The sequence below is a fragment of the Penicillium hispanicum genome (genome assembly GCF_028827665.1).
Source record: "Penicillium hispanicum strain IBT 35686 chromosome Unknown utg000002l_segment0_segment0, whole genome shotgun sequence".
Classification (NCBI taxonomy): domain Eukaryota; kingdom Fungi; phylum Ascomycota; class Eurotiomycetes; order Eurotiales; family Aspergillaceae; genus Penicillium; species Penicillium hispanicum.
The window spans coordinates 1,454,267-1,463,468 of NW_026623194.1; the positions used below are offsets into that span (position 1 = coordinate 1,454,267).

Genomic DNA, 9,202 nt, shown 5'->3' on the forward strand with positions numbered 1-9,202 from the left:
TGCCGATCTGTCTGGGACGTGGCTGATCGGTGGGCTGCCAAAATGTGATTATATCCTGTACGTTTAGATTTTTCCCGCGCATCGGGGGGCGCGAGATGGGAGGAGGACCATTCTACTTCCGTCTGGTCTCCATGTGTCTCTCCATGTTGGATCCGCAATTTATTTCATTTGTTCAAACCCGTGCTATTATCGTAATACTTTCAGCGTGTAGAGATTATACTCCCCCCTCTAATCCTAAGGTGTGGCAGGTGTCATGTTCTGCGGTTCCAAGTGCCTGGACTCTTGTCTCATAATCGACCCCAATGTGTGCATATCCATAGTAGTAGTAGTAGTAGTAGTAGTAGTGGTGATGGTCCCCAATTATCGCATTGAGTGCCCGGCAAACGAGGCCGAAAACGGCAGCCGATTTCTTATCGATAAGCGAACAATCTTTTCCCCCTCCAGTCCAGAGTGCGCCCCGCGCAACTAGAGACCTGCGATCCCTATTCCTGTGTGTGCCCTGAAATCACATCTGCATCATGTCAGCTTCTGCAGACCCTGCTCCCGCATCATGCAAGGTGATGTTAGCCAAAAACGTGGCCAATGGCCTGCTCAGTGAGGTGCAGGAGGGCGTCAAAACCCTCGAGAAGCCGCCGCACTTGGTCGGGTTTCTGGCGAACAATGACCCAGCCGCGCTGATGTATGCGCAATGGACACAGAAGACCTGTGAGGAACAGTAAGTGCTTTCAATTTCGCGTCAATTGGCGGCTTCAATTGCTTCTGTGTTTGGTGGTGGGGTTGTAGGTGTATGATTCATACCCACCCCTCGACACCGCGGTGCAAACTGCGTCCCAGATGTGACCCCGGACATTTTTAAACAGTCAATTCAGTATTCAGCTAATACATTGTCTCTGTTACAAGTGGATTTAAGTACTCCCTCCGCGAGGTCTCCCGCGACGACATCGAAGAAGCAATCCTTGTCGCGAACACCGACTCCGACGTCGACGGCATCATTGTCTACTACCCGATCTTCAACAACCGTCAGGATCAATACCTCCAGCAGATAGTTGATGTATCCAAGGATGTCGAGGGTCTGAGCCATCGCTACATCTTCAACATGTACCAGAACATCCGCTTCCTAGACCCGGAGACCAAGCGTCAGAAGTGCATACTCCCCTGCACCCCACTGGCCATCATTAAGATTCTCGAATACATGAACATCTACAACACTATTCTGCCTTATGGCAACCGATTATTTGGCCACACCATCTGTGTCGTCAACCGGTCTGAGGTTGTTGGTCGCCCGCTCGCCGCGTTGTTGGCTAATGACGGTGCTTGCGTTTACAGTGTTGATATCACTGGCGTGCAGAAGTTCACTCGTGGCGAGGGTCTCAAGAAGAACCGCCATGAGATTGTGGATCTGGAGGGTCAGACCCTCAAGGATGTTGCGCCGCTCTGCGACGTGGTTATCTCTGGTGTGCCTGGCCATGGGTACAAGTTTGACACCAGCCTGCTCCGTGATGGTGCTGTGTGCGTCAACTTCTCGAGCGAGAAGGTATGTGTCTTGCTTTGTCAACTTCAACTCCCAGTTTACTGACCGTCTTCTTTCATAGAACTTCGGCCCCGAAGTCAAAGAGAAGGCCTCTATCTTTGTTCCCTCCATTGGCAAGGTGACTATTGTTGTCCTGCTCAGGAACCTTTTGGTAAGTTGTCGAAACGGCTTTTTTCTCCGCATGACAAATAGTAGCTAATTCTGTATCACAGCGACTCATCCAGAACCGTCGGTTGGACGACGTCAAGCCCGCTGCCGCTACTGAGCGTCCCGGCACTCTCGAGGCTGCGTAAGTGTCGCAATAAATTCTTGAAACTGATGACGGCTGTCACGAGGATTGTTACGTCTGAAAAAAAAAATCTTGGTATAGATTCTTGTTTTTAGCTTTAGCCATTACGACTATAACCGGAGGAGCCGATATCTCCATTTTGATACATACCCTCTATATCTTCCCCATTATCCCCTATACCTTTTGTAAATGCACATCGTCAAGAGGACTAGGGAGTACCAGAAAGTGCAGCTACGTATGCTGGAATACAGACTGAAATGTACGATCATGGCATGCAAACCCCAATTGACATTATTGTCCTATACTTTTCGACTCAATCCATGAAACTGCCTAGTTCTTCAGGACTGCTAATTTGAAAATAGAAGATCCGGCCTAACCATTCAAATCAAGCCAAGCTACCGTCTCCGCTTCCCATCCTTACTGCTCTCAGAATTATCCAGCTGCCCAACCAAGCCAGAGGCACCGCCGGTCTTTTTCTCATTTTCCTTGGCCGCCAATCTCAAAACGTCAACCTCACTAGCCAGCCAGTGCCGGAATGGCTCGGGGTGGAAGATGCCATCTGCAGAAAACCATTTTGTGAAGGGCGCTTCAAACCGTTTGTCTTGGAGCACCTTGCCTGCGGCGGACTTGTAGACCACATGTAGCTTGTATGGAGTCGAGTACTTTTTAGCGGACGAGGAGATCGAGATCTGCAAGGAATAGATATATTAGAATATTGCAAAGTCGGAATTGGTGAGTAATAGCATACCGTCTCCCCGGTCTTGCGCTTCCCACTGAACACCTCGCCGGCCTCGACGGCCCAGATCCAGTATGTGAGGGCGGTGTTCAGAATGAAGTACACGACAACGGCTGTAATGATCCACGGCGATGTAGTTGCCTCCCAGCCTAGCTTTCGGTCGGCATAGAAGGTGAATGCTGCGATTGCGACGGCACTGTATCCGAGCACGAAGCGGACGTTGGTCTTGGTGTGGTCGACCGCGAAGGCGTAGGGTGCTGGAAGGGTGCTCAGGTAGGGCAGAAGAGCGTCATCACTGGTTGACTTCAGGTCTTGAGCCCAGATTCATATCAGCACAGTGACAAGAATTGAACGTCCGCAGGGTCTTGGTAAGGCTGTCCGAAGGAGTAGATCGGAGGGATACAGACCATTTGTTGAGTAGACCGGCACCTTGTTAGACGCCATGGATGCAAATACAAGAGAGGATAGAAATAGGATATCAATGCAAGGTGTAAATGCTTGTCCAAGTCTCGAGCGTCAAAATGCTCTTTGTGCTGCCGCAAGGACACAGTTGCGGCGTGGCCCGTTTGGAGAGAGCTGGAGCTCACGCGGGCCAATGAGATGGCGTCTGCACCGTGACCTCAACCGCCTCCTTGGGTCCATCTTCTCGTCCCTCCCGCACCAGCAGCCACGCCTCGAGAGAGTTTCTCGCGGCCAATCTCGTTGATCAAGCCGGCGACACTGCTGATTCTGTCTGGTCTATTACAATGGCCGTTCAAGGGGTTGAGCAGTCCATCCTTCGGGATCCGGCGCTCTTGTGAGTGACACGCCAATGAATGCGGGTAGCACCAACTGACTCCGACTGCATAGCTATTGGATTCTATTCCCGATCTCGGTGGTGATGGTATGGGACTAAACTTCAATCCCCCTATATGACCATAGAAGCACAGTGAGATGCTCGTACTAACACATTCGCTCAAAAGATCCTGACTGGAATTCTACGCCACTATGCCACTGTCCTGATGAATACCCCCCCAAGTCAGCCTCCAGCCTGGCAGAATCGCGCGAACGCCATGCCCTCCTCCGTGGCATAAACCTCCGAAACCATGCTGCCGCAGTTCTCGACCGTGAATCCTTCGAAATGCGGAAGAACTACCTGGTCTCGGGCTTCCGGGATGGCGCGTTTCTCAAGGACCCCAATAACCGTGGCCAGCCACCGGCGAACCCCATGACTGACCCTGCCGGCATGGAGGCTATGATGGGAATGCTTAAGGGAAATATGATGATGATGATCCCCCAGACCTTGATCATGAGCTGGATCAATGCTTTCTTCTCGGGATTTGTGATCTGTAGGTTGCTCGCTGTGTGATAGAGGCTTTGCGATGATCCCCACACGGATTTCTGACAAGGCTTCCAGTGAAATTACCTTTTCCGTTGACCATTCGTTTTAAGTCGATGCTTCAGTCTGGCGTGATGACCCGGGACTTGGACGTGAGATGGGTGTCAAGTCTATCATGGTACTTCCTCAACTTGTTTGGTCTGCAGTCAGTGTTTGGATTCATTTTGGGAAGTGACAACTGTGAGTCTTACTCTCTGTTCTTATGTCGGAAAATTGTCACTAATGGCCTCAATAGCTGCAAGCCAGATGGCTCAGCAAATCGGCATGGCCAACCCAGCTACCATGATGAATCCTATGCAGCCTGGCCAGGATCCCGATAAACTTTTCCTCAGCGAAGCAGAGAACTTGGAGGTGATGGAACACTTTTGCATCCTTGACGGTGTGGAGGAGAGAGTCTTGCGCAACTTTGCACCGGAGGGGATTTGAGTGACATCTGGCCATGATGGTCAGTGTTGGTAAATACAACGGTGTGGCTGGGCCTAATAGACAACAAAGAACGTAATCGATGTATTTATTGCAGCTACTGCCACTATTACGTTCGTAGTGATATACAACCCATAACGAGTCATCAGATTGACATTATATGAATCATTACATCTCTCATTACATCTCATCAAGTCATACCCACCATCATGTTCGATAGTTGACCACTCCATTTAAGATCCAGACTTCTCCGTTGGCCACTTTCTCAGCAATGCTATCGACTTCGATGTTTCCAGGTTGGATCTGGCCCATGGAGTTAATACGAAATCACGTCTGCACAATACGACGGAATACTCACGAGAATCTTGTCGCCATCTTTCATCCATTTCAATTTCTCTCCACCCAGTGTCTCAATCTCTTCACCCTGCCTCCATGGACTGGCCGGGAGGAGGTGCGCCTCCACAAAGCGCTGCAGATTACGCCGGGCTCGGTCCTGGCCTCCTTGACCCTCATATACATCCACACCCTGCTGCTGGTACTCTTCTGGATCCTCCCAGGGTTTGCGAGGTAAATCCTGGACAGCGCTGTTTCGCGGTGCCAGTACTGTGATGTTCTTCGAAGCATCATTTAGGCGGGAGGCAATCGGGTCAAAGTCGCGCGTCAGCGAGGCAAAGATATTGATTCCCTTGGTCTTTGGCAGAACATCTGAGATGACTGGCCCATCTGCCTGACCTGAAAGGTCTTCCTTTGGTGTTGCCGTCTGCGGCTTGATGATGTCCGGCAATATCTTGTTCATGATGGGTTGCTGATCTTGTGGGAGGACGGGGTTTGAGCGTAGGGCACCAGAGAGGGATGGTACCCAGGTAGCAGCAGCTGATCCAGAAAGGGTCAAAGCTAGGAATAGGAAAGTAAGCAGCCAAGCATCTCTCATCTTGATTAGATTCAGAATGTATGTTGGCACAACCGGCGTCGAGTTGCATCGATCATGACGCAAGAGTGCACGTGATGTGGAGATATATATCACATGACTGAAATGTTATCGATAAGAGCCACAGAAAATGGCCGGAGGGGGAGGAAAGCGGGCCTTCCACTGCTACTTTCCCTTGGCTTGTCCGGTCTATTAATTGGCACCATGTCAGCGCTGCAGACATTCATGCTGGTGGTGGACCACGACAAAGAAGAAGCCAAGCGCATTGCTGATGGCGTTGCCCAAGGTACGTTCCGTGCTGTACAGTGCGCACACCCCGCACTTATATCATGCAATCCCTCTAACTGAGATGGCAATGTAGATGTGGAAAGCAAGAAGACAACCCTGATCGAGATCGTGCAACAACTCGGTGAATACATCAACGATGAAGACCCAATTCTCCGTGGAAAGGCCGTGTCCTTCCTCACCTCAGTTATCAAGGCGCTGTCGCCGCGCTTCCTGTCACGACAGCAGATCCAGGTTCTGACAATGTTCTTCTGTGATCGCATTGAGGATGGCGGTGCAGTGGCAGGATTGGAGAATCTGCAGGCATCAGAGCGGTTCACGAAGGAAATGGCCACCGATACGGCGCAAGCGTAAGTTGCAGTGTTTTTCGGGCTGTTTTGCCGCTATTGCATTTCCTGATCCAGAATTTTGAGCTTTTTCTGACACTGGTATAGTCTGTTCTCCAATTTCCAAGATCTCCAATCTCGGTCTCAGTCGCAGCGGTTTCAGGTCTTTCACTTGTTGAATGAGTTGATGTCAAACCATCGAGATGGTATGCGGCCTTTGCGATTCTTGCCAATGGTAAATATGAGACTGATGGTTAGCAGCTCTGCGCAATATGGGTGAAATATCTCTCATCGGCATTGTGGACCTCATGACAGGAGAGAAAGACCCGCGAAATCTGATGGTGGTGTTCTCGATTTTGAAGGTGGTTATGGTGGAATGGGATATTTCCGACCACGTTGAGGTATGGTGATTCTCAAATGAGATAAACAACAGCAACTAACTCTGATAGCTCTTGTTTGACGCGGTATACAATTATTTCCCCATCACATTCCGACCTCCACCCAATGATCCATACGGAATTACTGCGCAAGACTTGAAGGGCCGCCTGCAGGACTGCATCTCATCGACTCGCCACTTTGCACCTCACGCCATACCCTCATTGCTGGATAAATTAGACTCGACATCTCCTAATGTAAAGGTATGTTTTTCTCTTGGGTATCCTGCTAGTTCGTGTCTAATAGTCATACAGAAAGATGCGCTCAACTGCTTGATTGCGTGTATTCACTCCTATGACCCTGACACGGTCTCAAGGTACTCTATCACCATCTGGGAAGTTCTGAAGTTTGAAATTCTAAATGCACAAGAGGAGTTCCTGTCAGAGTCTTCTCTTGAGGCACTGCAGGGAATTTCAAAACGGCTTTCTGAAGGAGTCACTCAAATTTCCCAAGAGTTACCTCTGGCGCAGTACCTTCGTCCCATTACCAAGGAGTGCAATGAGCAGTTACAAGAGCCTCAGCAGAAACAAGCGAAGCCAGCACAGCAGATCCTCAGCTCACTGTCATCTTCTTCAGAAGCTGCTTTTACACTGATCGTACAAACAGTCGTTGCTCCCATCTTCACCATCTACCAAGAAGCAGATGGGATTGCGAAGCAAAGAGCTCTTCTTGAGACATTGGCTGTGATTTTTGAGTCTGCACTTAAAGTATTTGGCCAGTGGACAACCCGCGGAAGTGAGGTTTCAGTGGAAAACCCACTACTCGAGTTCAAAGATCAGTTCTCGGACGTTTTAGGCCAAGCTCTGATGGGCGCTGCGAAGGAAGAAGTTTCTTTCCGTGTGACCGCATTGAAGGGGTTTCTGCGTCTCTCAATTCTGCGCGATTTCTTCCAGGATAACGAGATTGGCTTATTCGTGCAGTACCTGGATGAAATTCTTCTGAAGGAGGAGTCTGTGAGTCGAGACGACTTGAAAAAGGAAGCCATTGGAGCACTGGCCGAGATCTCAAAACATAAGCCTCGACTTATCATGGACATTACCTTCCCTGCCTTTGTGGCAAATCTACCAGACGAGGATGATGGTACGAACTCGACCTATCTTTCCACCCTTGATACATTGGCCCGGATCAGTGTCGAGCGAGATATCTTCGAAACCCTGTTTCGGCGTCTGTTCAGCAAGCTGTCCATTTTGCTCCAAAAGGAACAGCCTCGGTCCGTGGAATACCCCCGAGCTATCCTTCTCACTCTTCTTTATGTAATGCAACAGAGGAAGATGGAGGCAGATCCGAACGTGGACCTGTACTTTGACAAGGTTGTCATCGGTCTCTGTCGTAATGTGTCTGAGTCGGCATCAGGGAAGGCCAAGAACCGAATTTTCAACGATGCCACTATTCTTGATACCCTTGGCCGCCTGTGCAATCTGCTAGTGAGATCTGTCTCCATTCAAAAACAAGAGCAAGTGGCGGAGAATATCTACAGCCTTTTCGGCTCACCCAGTGACTTTGTGCCCGTGCCCTTCTCCCAGGGTACAACTGCTGACCAGGAGCGCACCGTCATCATCTCGACCTATTTGCTCGCTGGTCTGTCCAAGGACTGCAGCAGCCGCATTCCTTACACCTCCCCTGACATGTCGAGTCTGCTTTCAGACCTGGTACAAAGGTCCGTAGCAGATGATGCTGAGCCCGCTACACATCTTGCCTTTCTGCGACACCTGGCCTTGCTTGTCAACAAGTTCCTATCAAAACAGGACTTGAGCATTGCCGAGAGACTGTTTGATTCCCTGGTCGGCCCGGAGAAACAGACCCTTAGTCCGGCGACGATTCGCACAGTTTTCTGGCTGTCAAAGGCCCTTCTCCTCCGTCTCGCCCCAACAACCACCAAAATCCTTACGTCCCTGCTGAGCCTTCTCTCCTCACCCAACCAGGAGACCAGCTATTCCACCGCCCGTGGTTTCGCCATCCTCCTCAGCGACGACGATGTTCTCTCCGCAACAAACGGTGCCACAATCCGTCTGCTATCAAAGCAGCGTGTCTTCACCACGGTCATCCCGTTGATCTCTTCCCGTATTCGCGAAGTCAATATCGCCGGCAATGACGACTCGGCTATTCCCCCCAAAGCATCTGACCACATCAAACCCGCCCACCTTACCGCTCTCGCGGGCATCCTTTCCACCATCTCGACGGCCCTGGTCATGCCGGAACTCCCCACCTTACTACCCCTTCTCCTTCAGTCTCTTGATCTCCAAACATCTGACTCGATCGCTGTCCGTGCCGCAACACTTGACACTCTCGCCGTAATAATCCGCGACAACGGTGTTGCTGTTATCGACCAGTGTGGTCATGTCCACAGCCTCGTCATGCGCCTCCTCAAAACAACAGAGACCAAAGCTAGCCCCGAAGCTGGGACGGTCAATACTCCCCCCGCCTACGTGTTGACGCCTTGAAGTGCCTCTACCTCCTCGCCACGAAACAGATCCCCACCGACGCAGCCCCGAATGCCCGTCCTCCCCCGTCGATCTCCCCTCTTCTCCCTGAGAAAAGCCAAGTCCTGCGCTCTCTACGCGCTGTTCTAGATGACCGGAAGCGAGACGTGCGAAAGGCCGCAGTCGATGCGCGGAGTGCATGGCTCCGCGGCGTGGATGATGCGCCGGAGGAGGAAGACTGAATGAGTTGAATCGACTCGCGCGGCAATTCAGAATAAGATGTTCTCGCGGTCGAGCACCTCTTGATATCGTTCCCTCGGCCATTTGAGACGGTAAATAGTTTTGGATTTCTTGCATCATTATTAGAATAGAAAGTTTCTGTTCACCTCAAATGCTCTTGCGCAGTGGCTCAGCCTAGTACCGCGATGCAAACGCTTTCGGGCTGAGAATG

The 9,202-nt window shown here is 50.8% G+C and overlaps 5 protein-coding genes across 5 annotated transcripts; 3 read left to right on the forward strand and 2 right to left on the reverse strand.

The window, feature by feature from the left end:
- Positions 1-518: 518 nt before the first annotated feature.
- Positions 519-1,824, forward strand: N7459_002248 (methylenetetrahydrofolate dehydrogenase (NAD(+)); the record flags this gene model as incomplete). The annotated part of the gene is made up of 4 exons (XM_056941433.1): positions 519-715; positions 901-1,534; positions 1,593-1,682; positions 1,744-1,824. 4 exons carry the CDS (start codon positions 519-521, stop codon positions 1,822-1,824), a joined length of 1,002 nt encoding a protein of 333 aa, XP_056803288.1.
- A 391-nt stretch (positions 1,825-2,215) lies between these two features.
- On the reverse strand, positions 2,216-3,000 carry N7459_002249 (signal peptidase complex subunit 2; the record flags this gene model as incomplete). Its single annotated transcript, XM_056941434.1, has 3 exons — positions 2,216-2,509; positions 2,569-2,867; positions 2,964-3,000. The coding sequence occupies 3 exons, from the start codon at positions 2,998-3,000 to the stop codon at positions 2,216-2,218; spliced, it is 630 nt and encodes a 209-aa protein (XP_056803289.1).
- Positions 3,001-3,302: 302 nt separating this feature from the next.
- Positions 3,303-4,360, forward strand: N7459_002250 (ER membrane complex subunit EMC3; the record flags this gene model as incomplete). The annotated part of the gene is made up of 5 exons (XM_056941435.1): positions 3,303-3,352; positions 3,406-3,439; positions 3,575-3,884; positions 3,953-4,114; positions 4,170-4,360. The coding sequence occupies 5 exons, from the start codon at positions 3,303-3,305 to the stop codon at positions 4,358-4,360; spliced, it is 747 nt and encodes a 248-aa protein (XP_056803290.1).
- Positions 4,361-4,564: 204 nt separating this feature from the next.
- Positions 4,565-5,288, reverse strand: N7459_002251 (uncharacterized protein; the record flags this gene model as incomplete). The annotated part of the gene is made up of 2 exons (XM_056941436.1): positions 4,565-4,660; positions 4,716-5,288. The coding sequence occupies 2 exons, from the start codon at positions 5,286-5,288 to the stop codon at positions 4,565-4,567; spliced, it is 669 nt and encodes a 222-aa protein (XP_056803291.1).
- A 201-nt stretch (positions 5,289-5,489) lies between these two features.
- Positions 5,490-8,993, forward strand: N7459_002252 (MET18/MMS19 family protein; the record flags this gene model as incomplete). The annotated part of the gene is made up of 7 exons (XM_056941437.1): positions 5,490-5,571; positions 5,647-5,920; positions 6,005-6,102; positions 6,158-6,297; positions 6,346-6,534; positions 6,586-8,736; positions 8,775-8,993. The coding sequence occupies 7 exons, from the start codon at positions 5,490-5,492 to the stop codon at positions 8,991-8,993; spliced, it is 3,153 nt and encodes a 1,050-aa protein (XP_056803292.1).
- Positions 8,994-9,202: the final 209 nt, after the last annotated feature.